General features: G+C 52.8%; 1 protein-coding gene and 1 long non-coding RNA gene across 17 annotated transcripts in view; one reads left to right on the top strand and one right to left on the bottom strand.

The window, feature by feature from the left end:
* LOC127492375 (uncharacterized) overlaps positions 1-18,735 on the top strand; it is a 65,204-nt gene that overhangs the window by 13,996 nt on the left and 32,473 nt on the right. The window contains exon 3 of one of the 9 annotated variants that reach the window (XR_016213964.1): positions 15,182-15,396. The exons of the other annotated variants lie outside the window; for them this stretch is intronic. This is a non-coding gene — a long non-coding RNA (uncharacterized LOC127492375). Of the gene's footprint in view, positions 1-15,181; positions 15,397-18,735 lie in introns of those variants that run through there. 9 annotated transcript variants of the gene reach the window in all.
* The window catches only part of ALPK2 (alpha kinase 2), a 117,124-nt gene that overhangs the window by 80,607 nt on the left and 17,782 nt on the right, over positions 1-18,735 (bottom strand). For all 8 annotated transcript variants that reach the window (XR_016213957.1, XM_070050093.2, XM_070050095.2 and 5 more), the window contains exons 2-3: positions 17,660-17,787; positions 13,351-13,468 (exon numbers count right to left, since the gene is read on the bottom strand). Coding sequence is in view for 6 of the 8 variants with exons in the window: in XM_070050093.2 (XP_069906194.2) it covers positions 13,351-13,468; positions 17,660-17,768 (227 nt within the window). In the remaining 2 variants the exon portion in view is untranslated. The remainder of the gene's footprint in view (positions 1-13,350; positions 13,469-17,659; positions 17,788-18,735) is intronic.

Here is an 18,735-nt window from a genome sequence, read left to right as displayed (position 1 = left end):
CACGGAGGCGGTTCCTGGGAATGGGGAGGGCGGAGGTCAGGGTGGCCTGGATCTCCCAGGTCAGGAGCCAGCACAGGGAACCTGACCCAGTGGGGAGGGATTAAACTTTGGCGGGGTGCGCTCTGGGCAGGGCGTTCCGGGCACTTGTAGCAGAGCTGGAATGAGCCTGCCGTGGGAGGCCAAGGGCTGTGGTGGCAAGGAGCTCAGCTCAGGAACGCTGTGCGGGAGCGAACGCAGGGGGGCTTTTCCTTCTCCCGGTCAGCCCAGTGCTGGTGTGCAGGCAGACTGCAAAGTCCACGCGGCCCTGCGCTTAACGGACAGACGGAGCCGCAAGAGAGCCGGGATCACGCGTGGGCCCATCCACCGCGCCACCCTGGACAAGCTTCTTAACAGCCCTGGCCAGCAACTGCACCGACACCGGCGCGGGGAACGTAAGCACTAAGGGGGTTGACTCCTGTAAAGCGCTTCACGCACAGCCTGGCACACGGAAGCGCCGCGCCCGTCCGTCTCAGCCCTGGCGAGCGTCAGTGAAACTGCTCGGTGTGACCCGGAAAGGGGCGGGCGCGGTGCAAACCCGCGGCACGCACAGCGCCAAGGGCGAGGCCCGACGTCAAGTGCGGCGTCCACGCGGGGTCACGGGTCTTGAGGAAAACTCCACTGTGCTGCTTCCTGTAGCGCGTGAGGGGGGCTGTGCTGTGTGGGCCAGGAAGTACATAGGAAACCTCTGTGCCATCTGCTCAGTTCGCCATGAGCCTAACACTACACAAAAAAAAAAAAAAAAAAAAGAAGAAGAAGAAGAAGAAAGAAAGAAAAAGTGCTCCCAGTGCCAGGGCCCCACCAAAATCCAAAGCAAAAATGAATCTGTTTGGTCGAGGTGAGCTGCCAGGGTGTTTGGTAAGCTTCCGTTAACTCCGATGGGCAGCGCTGGGCCGAGCGTCAGTGCTTGTGTCCTGGCAGGTGAGCTCAGAGAACCGGCACCGCCAGGACAAAGCCGGTTCTTTTCCTGGAAATACCCCGAGTGTGGCACTGGGCACACAGCGTTGCGTTTTTGACAGTTTTCTGAGCCCCTGGGAACGCGGACCTTGTGGCTTCTTTGAATAAGGAAATGAGTGAAGTGACTTCGGAAGGGAGCAAGTCCTGGGGTGCTACAGCCACCAGGCTCAGTGTATCGGTGACTGACCCCTCTTACCCAAAGCAAACTCAAGGGTGGCTGGTGACGCTTTGTATCCCCACTGAGCTGGCATAATGTACAGGATTCTGGAAAGCCATGGAGACAACTTAAAATTCTAAAGTGAATTGTCGTTGTGTTCCATGAAAAGGCATTGAGAGAGGTGGGCGGCGCAGAAGGACAAGCCACAGCACTCAGGAGCCCAGTGTCACTCTTTAGAAAGCACCTTGTGGAATTCTGAAGACTGAACACTGCTAATTCACCAAACACCCAGCATGCTCCAAAGCCAACTCTGCGTGTGCCTACCCAAACCTGCTTCTCGGCTCAGGGCACCACAGTTCCCTCCTACGAGGGCTAGAAACCCTGGAGTCCCTCTTCCAGTCCTACAACAATGCCCGCCAGAAGCTGGCAGCTTCCTGCCCTCTGCCCCGGGTCCTCCTGGAGGCAGCTGTGGCCAGGAGCACTCAGTGCTATCCGCGGGCCTCCCAGCTGTGCCCCGACTCCTCTGCAGACCACCTATTCATGGCACTGCAGCCAGAATCATCCTTTTAAAAGTGGACCCAGAGCAGGACATGTCTCTGCTTAGACAGCCCCCAGTGTGGCCCCATCACAAAGAGTAAAATCCAAGTTGTCATCCTGTGCCAGGGCCCACAGGGCCTGCAGTCCCCCCCAGCCCCGTCCTCTCTCAGACTCAGCCACCATGGCCTTGTGGGATCCTGCCTACCAGTTCTGCCTCTGTTGCCTCCTTCTAGAACATTCTAACCCCCCACCCCATAACAACCACATCTTAGCCTTCACCTCTCTGCTTGCAACACCTCATCAGCCAGAACAGTGCTGACCCTCCTGCCTCCTTCACTGGTTTGCATGTGACACAGTGCATGGTTGATGGTTGGTACGTGTGATCCTGTTATCCCTCTCTCCAGGGGGTGAGGGACTCCAGCATTCACTCCTATATCCCAGGGTCTAGAACAGTTCCTAGCGTGAAGTGACTCTCAGTTGCCCTTTGTCAAGGAAGGCCTTGTGATCACTGTTTGGAGCTGCGTTCCAGCGTGTGTGTTAGTGGATTCTGTTAGGAGAACAACAGGGCCAGGAAGAGAGGCAGTGAGGGGGACAGCGAAGGACCCCAGGGCCCTGGGATACAGAACTTGTGGCTTCCAGCCTGGCTTTGTTGCTTTCCAGCTATGTTCCTCTGGATAAGTCTCCCAGTCTCTCTGGTCTTGGAGGACCTCGTAAAGGAAAAAGATTGGGCTGGACTGATAGGATTTGACCTATTAGAGCTGAATTTCTTAGTCGTAGGACCTGAGCGTCTGTATTTTTTAAGGTGCGATGCCTGGCCCAGAGTGAGGGAGGCCTTCATGTGGAGCTGCTCCTGCATCCCACGTGCTCACCAGTCACTGGGGACCTTGTTAAACGGCGGGCTCAGATTCTCTAGGCGCGCAGAAGGAGCCCGGACTTCGCCATGCTAACGAGCTCCTGGGGGAGTGGATGCAAAGCCAGACTTTGAGTAGTAAAGGGTATGAGAGTCCCTTCATTAAATCCTTGGGAAAATACCAGCTGTCATTTGACTGGCTGCTCAGTTTGAGCTGTGTCCCTAATCAGCTGGCAAGCTGTCCCCATGTGCAACTCGGTCCCTATTAAGAGCTAAGTTTTACTTTTTATAGAAAACTAATTGCTGGACCCAGACAGGCGCAACAAGCAAAACCAGACCTGAGATGTTCCCTGTCACGGGCAGGCACAGAGCCCTGTGGCCGGGGAAGGGACACAGCACCCCTGAATTGTTTGTCCCCGCCCGCTCTGTCCTCGCCGCTGTCACCTGGTGCCCACCGGGTGGGCAGAAGTGACAACAGGCAAGCAAACGGGACAGCAGGGAGCCCTGCACGGTGCCTGGGCCCGGGCTGGCCAGGGCTGCAAGGGAGCAGCTCTCACTGGAGTCAGAGCCTCCGCCGGCCTGGGCAGCAGCCCCAGAGAATGGAGGTGACAAGGGCAGAAAAGCAGCAGCCGCACAATGACACCCTGTGGCTCAGATGGCACAGGCCCTGCTGACACAGTGGCCTTCTACAGCTTCTGCAGGAAGCCTTTGCAAATGAGTCTGTCTTCACGTTTGCCTTAAAGAGCAGAGCCTTCCAGGGGCTGGCAGACCGCCACGGAGCTCCAGGGTTTCAAACCATTCCCCAGGGTCAGGTGCACACACCCAGAATGGCTGTCTCCCCGCCCCTCGGAGCAAGACCCTGTAAAAACAAAACCGCTGAATGGCTTATGTGATCCATTCCACAAATCTTTATTGACAAAGAGACAGACACTGAACTTGGCACTGGGGCAGGCAACAGATGCATCAGGTGCCTGCTCCCCTGGCACCACCGTTCCATTCTGGTTGGTGGAGACGTACAATAAAGTCAGGTGCAAATAAATGTGCATTGTGAGGGAGAACAATCCAGGGGCCCTCCACAGGTGGACTCCTGATTCACCACACAAACTGGATGCCCCTCAAGGTAGTTAGGTGGGGGGAAAGAAATCGGATAGAGAAGAAAGCCCACTCTGTGGTCTCGTTGACATAAAACCCCAGAGAACACAGACGAGTCTGCCGTGACAGAAGCAGATCAGTTGCTGTCTGAGGATGGCTGGGCAGACGGGGGCCGGGAGGGACCATGAGAAAGGGGCAAGAGCAGTTCTTTGGTGGGTGACACATGCACCGACGATCTTGTGTGTCAAGTTCATCATTTTATGTGTGAGCAGCTCGTTGTTACACTGAACGAAGCTGTTAAATATATGCATGCACACATCATGTCACGTGCAATGTGAAAAGCAGAGCAAGATAAGAGGGCGGGACACCCTGGGAGCAGGCAGTGCTGTTTTGGATTGCTGGCTGGAGAGGGCCCTGGGTGATGGGGAGCAGATTTCAGAAAGAAGTGAGGGAGTTTCCTGTGGGGCTTTCTGGGGGTGGAGCCTTCCAGGTTATAGGAACAAGGTGGGAGCCAGTTACTAGGCCTGGTTCACCTCTCTCTGCTCTGGAAGGGCTCAGAACTGAGTTCATGCTTCCAGGGTTGGACTGAATGATTGACCCAAGCTCCCTGTGCCTTCTCAGCACCTGTCCTGCCTATGCGAGTAGAGTCCTTGTCCCAGCCTGAGTCTGGCTTCTTAGCACCTACAGGAGCAGCAGTCACCTTCTTGGGCTCCAGAATCTGCCCTGAGATTCTCATTCCAGCATTTGGAGATCCAGTGTGACTATTTTCTCTGAAATGCTTTGGCCAAGCGGCCTGAGTGCACTTATCAATACTTGTGACTGAGAGTGAGGGTGGCGAACAAGACGCAGGAGGCCTCAGGACCTTTGCTAAGTTCTGGGCACTGTCTAAAATGCCTTCCTTATGTGTGCTATTCCATCTTCACCCAGCCCTGCAAGGTGCAGACTATTACTATACCCACTTTACAGTTCCAGAAACTGAGGCACATAGAGCCACCTGCCCGAGTGAGAGGTAGAGTCAAGACTTGAACCTGGGCAGTCTGACTGCAGTGCTGGCCCTTGTGAGTGGACACGTATGGACGCCCAGAGTAGTACAAATCTCCAGTTCTGAAGCAGTGGACCCCTGTCTACCCGCACTGGCCTTGCCCTAGCCTCACCCTACACCTGGCCAGGACACCTTACATACTTGGGGCAGTGCTAAGGACTGGATTGGGTGCCCTCCCCGAGTTCCTATCCTGAAGCTCTAACCCGCAACGTGCTGCTTATGGAGACGGGGTCTTTGGGAGGGGTTAGGTTCAGGTGAGCTCATGGGGATAAGAAGAGACACTAGAAAGCTAGTTTTCTCCCCACCATGGGAGACGGTGGCCTTCAGCAGGACAGGAAGTGGCCTTGCCAGACCCCAGACCTCCCGACAGCTTGCACTGGAACGTCCCAGCCTCTACAATGGTGAGAAGTGAACGCCTGTTGTTTAAACCCCCAGGAAATGGTGTTTTGTTAGAGCAACCTGAGCACAGTCCAGCAGTCCTCACCCCTCTCACAGGCCATGCCCACTCAGGGTTCATCTGGGGTCCAGCTATGGGGTGTGGTCTGGGCAGAGGTTCTGGGGGTTTCCAGGACCTTGACCCAGCCTCCCTTGGGAGTAGGATTCTGCCTGAGGCTGGGCCTGATGTCTTTAGAACTGAGGGGTTGAAAGTACTAGGCCTGCCCCAACATTGTAGCATTCAGAAACAAACAAACAAAAAGGTAGTTGGAACAGGTGTCTCAGAGCAGGGCGGGGCAGAAAGTCAAGACACGGAGCCTGGAGGCAGGCCAGGGACAGGCAACAAGAACTCCCCGAGAGCTCTGAGCCAGAGTGGGGGGAGGCAGAGGTGGAATCCGGGGCAGGAGCAGCTTCTGGGTGTGGGTGGGCAAAGGTGGAGGGACTGGGGGGCTTTCCTGAGACGCCCTCAGCTGGGTGCAGGATGGGGAGAGAATGGGGCGGGGCTGGTCAGGACAAAGACCTGTGCAGCCAAGCGAACCTTGCCCTCAGCCTTGTCCCCACCCTCTGGGGCCTGGGCCAAGCCCTCCTGGGGGCTTACAAGAATCGACTGGGTTCCAGGTCTGTGCTAACCCCTGTCCACCCTGGCTCCTGAGCGCTGCGACAGGGGGATTTCTCCACCAGCAAGACTCTCTGTGCCCAGAAGCGCCTGAAGGCGGCTGTGTGATCACAGCGCAGAACTGAACCTGAACCCCCAGAACTTCTCTAACGTTCCTAGTCTCGTCCCAGTCCTCAGAAGCTACTGATAGAGGGACATTTTCGGAGACGCTTGGTGTGTGTCCAATTTCTAGCGACCTATTTGCCTCAAGATCTTGGGGCCGGGGGGCAGGGGGTGAGGGGTAGGCTTTTGCCTGTCTCTCGCCTGCCCCTAGGCTAGCATGCTATGCCCCCGAGGAGTCAGCACCACTCTGGGAGCAAGCTGTCCAAGTCCCCATTCCCAGGAAAAAGTGAGTGAGCGCCCCACACCTGGCCTGTGAGCACGCACTCCTGTGAGACACCCACCTACTTAAGTCCCAAAGGGATGAGCAGTGGATTCTCAGAAGGGACCGATCTCCCCATGGACTAAATGGGAGCTTCCGTCAGACCCTCGGAACTCATTCAAGTGGGACTCAAGTAGGCAGGGCGCGAAGAAAGGCCGTGATGCACGCCTGCTGAATTCATGCAGGAAGAATGCCACAGGCGCCCGGCGCGACTCCGTGCTGGGGACGCCGAGGCCTCCCAGGTGCCGGGAAGTTCTCCCAGGCAGCTCTCAGACTTCTTACACCTACTTAAGGCCCTGGGGACACCAAGTGCACAGCATGCCTTCCACTCCTGGATGGAAAGCCTCGGCTAGCTTAGCCAAGACATAGCAAGCCTCAGTCATCGTTATTTCTACCCAGTGATGCCTTGGTCAAGCATGCTAATTGCATTTTACCCTCCAAGAAGGAACTAGCAGAGAGGAAAAATGCTGCCAAGTTATGCTACCTTTCTGACTTCCAAACTTTCCTATTTTACTCTGTTTCAAAATTATATTAGTTCAGGGTTGGGGGAACACGTTTAAGTACACGCAATAGCTGATTTTTGTTGAGCCTTCAGAATTCTTTGCATTTATGGATTTGGTTCTCACATGCACTCTCTACAGCAGGTATTACTGTCACCCCCTTTTACAGTGGAGGAACCTGGGGCAGACAGGTTAAGGAACTTGTCCAGGATGCCATAGTTTGTAGATCTGGGATTTAAACCCAGACAACCTGGCTTTGGATCCTCAGTGGTGGAAACGATATCCCTCCCTTTGTAAGTAAAGTTGACTGGTGACAGTGCTATCATTAGTAGGACGCATGCTTCGAGGGTTTTCTCCCAGGAATGAGGAGAGCTTTATGTTCACTTTTGTTCACCTGTACTCACTTGCTCAGCCTCATTCACAACCAACAATGCATGCATTTCAGATGCCTGGCCCGGGGCCTGGGGTCCTCTGGGTGATCACGCGTAGAATGAGACTGTTGACCTCCCCAGGAAAGTCAAAGCTGTGGCTCAGAGGAGCTTAAGGAATGCGACAGAGGCCCAAGGCTCTTGGTCTCTGTCTGTCCATCCGGCTATGAAGGATAACTGAGCAGGCCAAGGTGTGACCAAAGTCACAGACTCCCAGGTTTAAAACCCATCTGAGCGGGTTGCAAGTATAATGTGTACACCACAGACAGCTTGAACCCTTGTGGATGCTACAGCTCCTGATGAATTTCCATTTCTTCTGATGAGTCTGTTTCCTTTACTGGACTATGAGATCATCGGAGACTTTGTACCCCTTTCCTTAGCACTATGACTAGAATGCGTTAAGTGTTCTTAGCACCTGTTGAATAATTGAATGGATTAAGAATGGAAAAAATTATAGGCAAGGAACAGCCATAAATATTTTTAAAAGCAGGCCAAAGACATTGGCAAATAGGTGACTTAAAAGATTAGTTATGCTTTCCATGGACGATGGGGACAGATTCAACCTTTGGCCGCTGGTTCCTCCCATCCGGGCATGCACACCTTGTTGCGAGTAACTTGGCCACTCTGCTCTTCAAGAGGTCTTGAAGTCTATTTCCATAACTCTTCAATCAAGGCTGGCCATGCACCCAGCTTTGAGCAGAGCATGTGCTAGGGTTGGTGTTGGGGTGCAGCCCTGCCACTCCGTCACCGTGTATGCTATCCTGAGGCTGCACACAGAACTGAGACACCCCATCCAGCAGTGGCCTCAGCTGCCAGACCTGTGAGGGGAGCCATTTTTGGACCCTCCATCCCAACCAGTCCTCAGACTGACTCCAGTGGCATGAATGAGCAAGCATGAGTCACGCAAAACCAGCCGAGGACCACCAAGCAGCCACAGAGTCGGGAGAAAGAATGCACTGTTGCTCTTTCAGGCACTCGGGTGTTGCTGGCCTGTTACAATGTCTCAGTCTCGGGGCCATTGACATTTTATATCTGACAATTCTTTAGTGCCCTGGGCACTGTCCAATGCCTGATAGCATCCTTGGCCTTCATACACCAGATGTCTGTAGCACGCCTGCCCTCTTCAGTCATGGCAATGAAAAAAAAAAAAGTCTCCAGATATTTCCAAATATCTCCCGATTTCAAAAACATACACGACCCAAGAAACCTTAATCGATCTCTTCTTCAGAACCCTGAGTAATCAGTACCGCACTGGGGGCAGAATTGGCGATGTTCTTTGCCCCTTGATGCATAGATGCCTCCCTGGGGAACTGGGTCGACTCAGCTGGTGTGTTGGGAAGCGCTGTGACGTTATAGGACAAGGTTGGTTGGCCCCAGGTCAAAGCAGACAAATGGTGGCACTTCTGTTGAGCAGACTGCCAGGATACAGCGCGTATCCGTTTCTAGGGCTGCCGTCGCACGAAACAACAGGGATTTACTTTTTCACAGTTCTGGAGGCAAGAAGTCCACAATCAAGGTGTGGCCAAGGCGATGCCCTACGGAAGAATCTTTCCTTGTCCCTTCCTAGCGTCTGGTAGCAGCCAGCAATCCTTGGCATTTCTGGTGGCAGCTGAGTCACACCCCCCCAGCCCGGTTTTCCCTTTCTACGAAGACACCAGTTCTTGGATTAGGGTCCACCCAAAACAAGCATGAACTTGTCTTAACTACTCAAACTTGCAAAGAGCCCAACTCCACATCAGGGCACGCTCTGATGTTCCGGGTGGACATGGATTTAGGGGCTACTGCTCAGCCCTGTACACTCCTGACGCAGATTGGCCTACAGTGGTTGTGCTCTTGTCCTGGCCACTGTCTGGGTCATGGCCTCCAGCACAGCCAGTGCCAGGGCTGCGTGGACCGACGAGAGCACCTGAGGGGCCGCTGGGCCCTCCCCGGAGCCCAGGCACCGGCTGAGCTTTGCTGCACCTGCCCTCCCCCTCCGACTCACTCACAGCCTGTGTGCTCTGTCTTTTGATTGTGACCATCAAAAGAGACTCCTTGCTGCAGGGAGGAGCTTGGTGCTCCAAGTGTGGGTTCCTGGACAGATTTTTATCTGGTGCTTTGCTGCCTTTCTTTAAGTTGTGTGTAAGAGACCACAACGCTGTATACCCATGGTGGCAACTTGCTTTCACTATGAGGTAGAAAACATCTATTTGCATTTTCCACCCCCTCCTCCCAACTCCCACATCTTGTGAGAAAGAAAAACAGACCTCTATTTCGGAATGTGACTGCTGGTATTTCTCTCCTCTGCATCCTTGTCTTTCCATTTCTCCTTCCTGCCCGGCATGGGGTGGCAAGGACAGAATTATCGCAGCACTGATAAATCTCTTCCAAGCAATCCCTTTTACCTGGGCCCCTGACATGAGCGTGCTGTGGGGAGGAGAAAGCCAGGCACGTGGGGAGGCTGCAACTTGCCAGGCAGAGAAAGAAGGAAACTCATCAGCTCCATAAACACAGCCACAGAGCTCTTGGCCTTGAATCAGATCAGCAGATTTGCACTGGTAAACCTGACAAAGCCTTTGGAAAACACAGACACAGGAACTTCCAAACATCTAAGAGCTCAGATTTAATGGCCTGAAGTCCAAACTTGGGTAGATAAGAGAAGTATTTTCCTCCAGGTTCTGAGCTGACCCAGTGACTTATGGCATATTGATAACGGTAGGAAAATGTGAGACCGGTAGAACTGACCACTAACTTGTAACCGTGGAAAGTCATGAGCTGCCATTCAGTTCCCTAACCAGCATTTAACATGTTGGAATAAGTTACTTTGCAGAGGAGTGTTTAGAACAGAAAGCACTTTTCATTGCGGCAACACCTTGGAATCCCCTGGGATTCTGATTTAATCCATCAAAAGGTGAAGCCTAAGTGCTTCGTGGGTGTTTTAGGCTCCCCAGGAGGTGCTAATGGGTAGCTACAGTTCAGAAGCACGGGAGTAAAAAAGTCAAAACGGTGGGTGGTTATTAGTACCCAGAGAATTGGCTACCAAGCAGCAAAGTATGATGGGAGCTCTGTCATCATTTCTGGCGTTTGGACTGACCGCCTTTCCCAGTAGGTGGCTACTTCCCCAAACAGCAGGCCAGGAGCTTGGAAGGAGTGGATTCTAGTCCATTAAATGTGTGATTTTTATGGGAAACCACTGCCTGTTGGAGCTCGGAGCAGGGTCTGGTGGCTTGGCCTCCCCGTGTTTGTCCTCCTGGGTCACACGCGTCTCACTTTCCCTGCCCACCCGTGTCTGGGGCTTCATTGTGGCCTCCAGTTCTCCCATCCCTTTACCCCTTGATCCTATAGAAATAACGAAAACATTCATAGCAACTCTCAGTTCCTCAAAGAACACACGTGAGGCTTCTCTTCTGGCTAAAACTTGTGTACAGTATTTTGGTGGTGGTGGGGGTGACACTGAACGTAATTGAGAAATACACATTGTGTGGCTAAGAGGGAGCAAAGCAGGAGTGAGAAACACACAAAGGATGTGTGTAGGTGTAGATCCTCAAGGACTTTATATCAGGGTCAGGAAATTATAGCCCACAGGCCAAACCCAGCTTTCCAAGGGTTTTATTGGAACACAGCGATGCTCCTTAAAAAACTTTTTAAAAAAAGTTTATCATCTTTGGCTTCTTTTGTGCTATCATGGCAAAGTCCAATCGTTGTGGCCTATTTTCACATCTGAACTGCAAAGCCTAAAGTGTTTACTAGCAAATCCCTCGTAGAAAATTCACCATGACTGACCTAGACAAACACATACACACTGGGGAACTTCAAAAGGGTCATGGAGAAATGAAATTGAAAGATGAGTTTGGGAGCAGGCATTTGTCCTGATGGTGGGGATGCCAGCTGCAATGCCCATGTCCCATGTCAAGGTGCCTGAGTTTGAGTTCAGCTCCCAGCATTAGCCCCAGCCCAATCCTGATCATTATGGACTTTTGGGGAATAAACCGGATTATAGGAGCTAGCTCTCCTTCTCATGTGCTATCTGCCTCTCAAAAAAAATTATTTTTAAAGATGTTTTTTCCCATGACCTTGGTGAAGTCCCATCGTGTGTGTGTGCACATCCATCCATCCTTTTAACAAATGTCCATGTTGTAGACACCGTAGCAGGCTGCAGAGGATGCATCTATGTAAGACAGAGGGCTCTTGCCCCCATGAGCCTTGGAGTCTACTGAACTATCCATCAGTCCTGAGCAATAAGTAAGCACCTCAAGGGAGGACTGTGCACTAAATCAGAGGGGACCTGAAGGTCTGAGGCTGAGCAGATCCAAGGGGAGAGGCAATCATCTCTGAAGCCTCGAGGTGGCGTCTAGGCTGAACAGGGTGAACATGAGGAGGGGGCCTTGGCAAGATGGGAATGAAGAGACAGGGAAGTCCAGGTGATAGCTCAGGGCCGCCAGTGCCAGGGTGGCTGCCTCCCGGGACACTGGGTGGGGAGGGGAAGGATGCCTTTGTCACCACTTCTCTTCCACATGGGAGTCAAACTTCCATGAGGGTGTGGACCTCCATCTGCAGAGCTAAGCACGATGCTTGGCCTACAGTGGGCCCCTGGTGAATATTATCCAGAGAACTGGACAACAGATGAGTGAACGAGTGTTTGAGTGTCAGGCTGGATAGGCGTGTAGTCCAGTGAGTCAACCATCAACCCTGGTGAAAGGAGCACTGATCCTTAACCAAGAGTAGCTGGGGGGGTGGGGGGCAGCGCTGTTGCTCACATGCTAATCCTCCGCCTGCGGCGCCAGCATCCCATGTGGGTGCTGGGTTCTAGTCCCGGTTGCTCCTCTTCCAGTCCAGCTCTCTGCTGTGGCCCGGGAAGGCAATGGAGGATGGCCCAAGTGCTTGGAACCCTGCACCCACATGGGAGGAAGCACCTGGCTCCTGGCTTCGGATCAGTGTAGCTCCGGCTGTAGCAGCCATTTGGGGGTGAACCAACGGAAGGAAGACCTTTCTCTCTGTCTCTCTTTCTCTCACTGTCTAACTCTATCTGACAAATTAAAAAAAAAAAAAAAAGGAGCAGGGAAGATAAGAAAGATGGTGTTTACTGAACAACTACTGCGTAACAAAACTTGTACAAACGCCAGATCAGCTCATCCTGTCGGTCACCCTTTTATTTTACAGAGGAAGAAATTAAGTTTCACAAAAGTCAAACAGTGGTCAAGTTCACACAGTGAGAAAATGCAGAGCTGGCATTCAAAACCAAGTCTTGTTTTTCTAGTCTCAGACCCAACGCTGTTGGCACTTGCCCACGCCTGCCAGTTGTTTGCATAACCTGCTTCGTTGAGTCCCCGTAACAGCTCTCTGGCCAGTGCGGTAGCAGCGTCAGGCCCTCTGCTTTACCTATCAAGCTTCCTGAATCCATCTTGGCAAACAGTGGTTGGGGGAACAGCAAAATCAGAAACCACTGCCCAGGACCACACCGCTCCCTGAAATCAAGCCGGAAGGTGTGGTTTCTGGCTTTTATCCAACCCCCATTTGCTGTGAGATTATGGGTTGGCCACTTCTCCCTCCACACACGTGGGAGGTGGAATGACATTCTTTCTTAACTTCCCAGAGAGGACAAGATGAAGTGAAATGCTCACAGGATAAATGAAAACGGCTGGGTCACCTTGGAAAATTCTAGATAAAGTTTAACTCCAACAATGGCAGCAAACTAGGGCGCTGTGATTAGCCACTGGGCGTTGTTCAGGGGTTGGCTCTTAGGATGCCCCCACTTGGAAACCAAAGCCTGGAGATGCCCGAGTCCCTTACCTGAGATGGCAGGTGGCGTAGTATTTGCTTATAACCTCTGCATATCTCCCCACATATTTTAAATCACCTTCAGATCACTTATAGTACCTCGCATGAAAGTGAGATAAATGGTTGTTATACTGTACTGTTTAGAGAATTAAGACAAGAATCAAGTCTCTATGCGTTCAGTGCAGGGATTTTCAATCCACCATTGGCTGAATCGGCAGATGCAAAACCCAGGAATACGGGGCCCACTGCTGTCACTGCTGGAAGCCTTGGCAGATGCCTGCAGATAGCATCTACAACTAGGACTTCATTGTTTTTAAGGCAGCCTACCACACAGCAGAACCCCAGAACCTCTGTCTCCTATGTAAGTGCAGCGCACTATGCATTATTCAACCTTTTCTCCTCTCCCCCTTTCCCCTCTGAAAAGCAAACATGATCTGATATTTTGACCCTCCCCCACAGTAGTCAGCAGACGACAGAGTACAGGGATGCTGGGAGTCGCGTCCACCAGGCCTCGTGACTTACCAGGAGAGATGTAACAGGTGGATGTACTGGTTCTCAAAGAACTCATAACTGGAAACCATGTCACTTTCATCTATAGCTTGACCATTCTTATACCAAGTTATCTCCGGCTTGGGCTGACCTGATGATAAAGAAACAAGAATATTCTTAAGTGTTTTTAGAAAAAAAAAAAGTCATAAAGCTGTGAACAAGAGTAGGCCATAAACAGCATGACGGATCGAATCAGTTGGGGCGGTAAAAGGCTTCCTCTCTCCTGATACCAATGTGTTAACTCAGTAAGTGCAGTTGGGTGCATTTTGTTGCCCAAGGTGTTGCTGGACTAGGAGTGGGAAAACCAGTTGAAAAATGTTGTCCTTAATCCCTAGGGGCTATTAAGAAAAGTTACCCAATATTGGAAATAATGCAATGATATGAAAACAAAGACCCAGCCAACAAGGATGTTGAGGAAAATATTTGTTTCACTCGGTGGCTCTTACTGATTGAAATTCCCGTTTCAGTATGTGAATTTGTAGGTTTTTTTTTATCCAAATGATTTCCATTAAGGAGAAAAGATAACCTCAAAACTATGGGGTTATTTTTTGTCTCCAAAGACATTAACCAGTATTAATCTAACCCAACAACTGTATCCTAATATTCCTTTATTAAATTGCCTATAAATGCCTAGCTCCTCAGGCCTTAATAGCTTCTGATTCTGTTTAATTAATGAGTTGATCCAAATCTTTGAAATGTTCCTTTCATATTTGCATAGGAATCACTGTACCTTCTTGAAAAGCACACTTTAGCAGTGCTAAGAGAAAAGTGGCTCTGCAAACACCATGTTCTTGGTGAGGACAAAGGAGGGTGGGTGTGGGGAGCAACCGAGACTAGACTAAATTACTGGAACTGCTAAGACTAATTCTATGCATCTGATCTCCCACCATATGGCGCTGAGAGACAGTAAACAACTTCCACAAGGCTGCCTCACCAATCGACTAACAAGCTGCAGGAGCTGATCCTGCCCCTGATTGGAGGAGAGCAGCGTGCTCAGCGCATGGGGAGAGAACACCAGGAGAGTTGGGATTGGTGGAAGAGGACTATAAAGGAGGAGAGAGACAACATGCAGGAGGAACATCTGAGCAACCCCTGAGAGAGCCGGCTGGCAGTGTGCCGCTCCTCCGCGGAGGCGGGGCGGGGTGGGGGGTAGGGGTAGCAGCAAACCCGGGAAGGGCCGGGCAAAAAGAACAGCGCAGGGTCCGGTGTCGTTCCTCTGCGAGTGGGGGAGTGACAGGTGGGATGCAGACTTCCTGGCTGGTGCGTGCTTGCGGGACTGACGTCCTCACAGACCCTGACCCTTGCTTGCTCAGGAGGGCTTCAGCCATCCCTGCTGTTCACTAACCAGGGGTGATGTTAAGGGGCTCATCTGGCAAAACCCTCGGAGCGCCGTCCGCCCCGGGGAGCCCTTCCTTCCTCATACACAGCAGCGGGCTCGCTGTGTGTCCCAGCGAGCTGCTCCCCAGCCTCCCTGTCCCTATCACTGTGCCACACATCCGGGAAGGAAGCCCCAGCATTGGGAGGTTCTGCATCATTCCGAATCCAGCCCAGGAGTGCTCTCACGATTCGGTCTTCCTGGTGGGTTTTTGGCAAACAACCCCAGAGACTGCTAAGGGCAGAACTCCCTGCTCTTGGGAGCCACAGAAAAGGGAAAACTAAAGGAGAAGAAGGCAGGGAGACCTGCATCCCAGGCAGGACCTGAGGATACTCAGAGGCCCTCTCCCTCCCTCCACATCCCCTGCGCCGGTGCCACGAAGGTACTGTTTGGCAACGGTGGGTTCCTCCTCCTTGCCTCTTCCTTTAGGTGGAGTCCTTGTGCCTGGGAAGAAGGATGGAGCCCCCTTCAGCAGCTGTTTGCCCAAGCCTCTCACAGGCAAAGGACCAAACCACCAAACGTGGGCTGCTCTGAGAAGCCACCCAGGAGGCTGCTGGTCACAAGTCCTGCTCTTGTCGACCTGTGGCCTGCTTTCAGAAAGTCTCCTTTCATCGCAGAAAGTATCTAAAGCATGCATGTGCTGAGCCTGGCTCCCTGTTCATTCAAGCTGATGAGGGCTCCCTGATTTCTCCCCGTGTCCTGGTGGTGGGCTGTTTTTCCTGTGGTGCTGGGTAGATCTGAGCCATCAGCCAGAAACGAGACTCGCATAGGGAAGTGGTGTCTGGTGCCTCATAGGTGGTTTTCTCCTCCTCCCCCTTGCTGAGAACCTGAAAATCCTCCCCCGGTTTTCAAAACCTTCCCACGAGTCTGATGCCGAGAGCTAAGGTGTGTGGGGACCAGAGGGCAGGTGTCAGGTCTGTACGAATGCACAGGGCTCCACTCTGAAGACTCAAGGCCAGCGTGGCCTCTCTGTGTCTCTGGAGGACATTGGATGAGTGCAGAGAGAGGATGCTCTGGGCCTGCGCACTGGCTGCTGCATGATGGACAGGGTTTTACAATGACTTCTGCAAGCCAAAGGCAGCGGTTTCCCAGGCTGGCTCTGTTAGGTGGGAAGCTAGAAATCAGCCTCTGTGTGTGTGTGTGTGTGTGTGTGTGTGTGTGTGATGGGTACAAGGAAAACAAAGTACCCAGCCTCAAAAGCACAACTGGGAAGCAGCCCAGTATTTTCCGCTACAAAGTCCTGGCCCTACCTCAATCATCCCCAGGTGGCCCCAGCGGTGCCCCCTAAGGAAGGCACAGTGCCTTGTGCAGAGTGGGCTTCCCAGTCTGATAACACTGGGTAACAAAACCTTGGGAGGAATGTTTCCTGTTTCACACTCAGCAAACCTGTAGTCCAGGAGAAGAGAGTGGAGGGGAGAAGGGGCAGGAAGAACTGGACCCCACTCCCTTAGAAGCCCCAGCCTGAACACACACTGCGCTCTCAGCTCCGTGCTGAGATGCCTGCCTGACCGGTCAGGGGTATTCTCTCCGTTACACTAGGTCACCTTGCTGCCTCCAGTCCAAATGGCTGTGCAGTCTCAGATGCTGTCTGGAGAGGTGCCCACCCCGTTTTGAAGGATGCCCTCCCCTGTTCACCCTTGCTACCCTGTTTATCGCTCCTCTGTCTCTCACACCTGAATTCTTTCCTGTGTGAGGACTAGAACCTCTGTCCCACCATCTCTGCTAACAGCTCTTTTGCTCTCTGGACTTAGAAAAAGTCACCTGCCCTTAGGAAACATCCCAGGCACCTTTCTGTTTTCATAATCCAAGAAAGAAGACAGAACTTCCGCCAGACAAGATACCACTTCCCTATGCAGTTATTTCGTTTTTCTTTTCATAGAATGCTCAATCCCTTTTACCGTCCGGGGTGCCGACACCTGCTCTGGTTGGCTCTGAGAGGTAGATCCTCCAATGCAGGGGGCGTTCCAGGCCTCCACTCTTTCCCCCAGCCCCCTCCACCTCAGTGGTAGTCCTCTCCCTGCTTACTCGCATGCCTGCAGAAGGCCAGTCGTGGCGGGCGAATTTAGCTAGTTTGAGGCTATCAGTTAAAGACCAATGGAAGAAGAGGTCCAATAGCTTTTCTGGAGCAAAGTGATCCAGGCCATTGCTGTGGGCTATGGGAAAGAGGGGGCAGATGGTCTGAACAGGGAGCCGCGTGGAGTTGCCCAACCAAGAATCGCAGACAGAGAAAATCGCACAAAAGGGAGTTACTCAAAAAAACTCTTTTAGGAAAATGTCATGGAGGGTTCAGTTGCCTAACTGATCACTCAGAGGGAACTCCCAAAGCGATCTCCGGATGCTGTTTTGATAACTGTGGGGAGCAACTCGGACTAGACTAAGTTACTGGAATTAAGACTTATTCTATGCATCTGCTCTCCCACAATATGGCGCTGGGAGAGGAGGAAACAGCTTCTACACAGCTGCCTCCAGTTCAACCAATAAACTGTAGGACCTACTCCTGATTGGAGGAGAGCAGCGTACTCGGCGTGTGGGTAGCAGAGTTGGGATTGGTGGAAGAGGACTATAAAGGAGGAGAGAGACAACATGCACCAGGAACATCTAAGGGGAACATCTATTTGAAGGAACACCTGTGCAGCCCCCGAGAGAGCCAGCCGGCGGTGTGCCGCTCCCCCGCGGAAGTGGGGAATGTGGCAGGGGGAACCGCCCTTCCATGGAGGTGGAAGGGTCGGTAGCCAACCCGGGAAGAACCAGCAGCAAACCCGGGAAGGGCCGAGCAGACAAAAGAACAGCGCAGGGTCCTGTGTCATTCCTCCACGAAGACGGGGAGCGACAATAACGCCTCTGTGAGCCAAGAAGCCCACTGGCAGAGGGATGTTAGGGTTGGTACATTGGCCCGGTGATGGTTACCATATACTATGCAGCGAAGCACAGCGTCCGACCGCTCCGGAACCTTCTGGGAAAGCAGCGTAGACAAAAAGCAAAGTGTGCGCCTCGGGGGGCCGCCGGGCTCTGTCATCCTCTCATGCCACGCAAATCTGAAAAAGAAACATCGCCGACATCACCGCATGCCCTGGGATTGCTCAGGCCTTCCTGGAAGTCGGAGGCCTGTGGCAGGCCGGGAACCCTCGAAGCCTGCTGGTAGGGCTATCCTGTGTAGCGCGCTCTGCAGCCTCCCTGGTCCCCACCCCTCGGAGGGCACCAGCCCGCCCCACCCCTGACTGCATGACAACCCTCGATATCTGAGGACACTGTCCAGTGTCGCCTGGAGCAAGGCATGGGGGCAGCCCTGATTGGGAGCCCCTAGTCCCAAAGTGGGACACTGGTGCTCCTTCTGAGTGCCGGGCAGGCGAGGAGGTGTAGGAGCAGTCTGGGATCTTTGAGTAGGCTTGCACTCGCTGAAACAAGTGGGCATCCAACATTTGCTTGGACACCAGACATGTGCTTTCATTTCATCACTCTCAAACTACCTAAGGGATGGTTCTTAGCATCTGCTGCATTCTACAGATGAGGGCCACGGGACTCAGAGAGGCCGAGCAACTTGCTCAGGGTCACACAGCAAGGGTCATGCCTCCCAGGGGCCGCCCCACAGGGCTGTGCAGCTGCCACCTTAGGCTGTGAGGTGCTGCTGCAGCTGCACACAGCACAGCTTGCATGCACGCGAGGCCGTCCTGAGAAGAGAAGTCGGTCTGAACCTAGAGGACTGCTTTCTTTCCACTTGACCCAGCAACTGCTTGTTACACCACTCAGCCAGATCCGTCTGTTCTGGAGCCCTGAGTTTGGGCATGGTGTTTCCTTATATCCAGACACCAGGGTCTCACTTCTCCTTACCACGGTGAGCAGCTCTCACATGCCATGGAGCTCAGGAAAAGAAAAGAACCACACCACGGGGTGATCAGCACGGCCAGGGAAGAGGCGGTTAGAAGTGGCTAACGGTCCATCCAAGGATGCAGTGGAAACCTGAGCTGAGCACTCGGTGGGAGAGG

The sequence above is a fragment of the Oryctolagus cuniculus genome, chromosome 10 (assembly GCF_051225735.1).
Source record: "Oryctolagus cuniculus isolate XC-2025 breed Fujian yellow rabbit chromosome 10, ASM5122573v1, whole genome shotgun sequence".
Classification (NCBI taxonomy): Eukaryota; Metazoa; Chordata; class Mammalia; order Lagomorpha; family Leporidae; genus Oryctolagus; species Oryctolagus cuniculus.
Note: the sequence above shows the minus strand (reverse complement) of the source record. Positions and strands in the feature narration are given on the sequence as shown.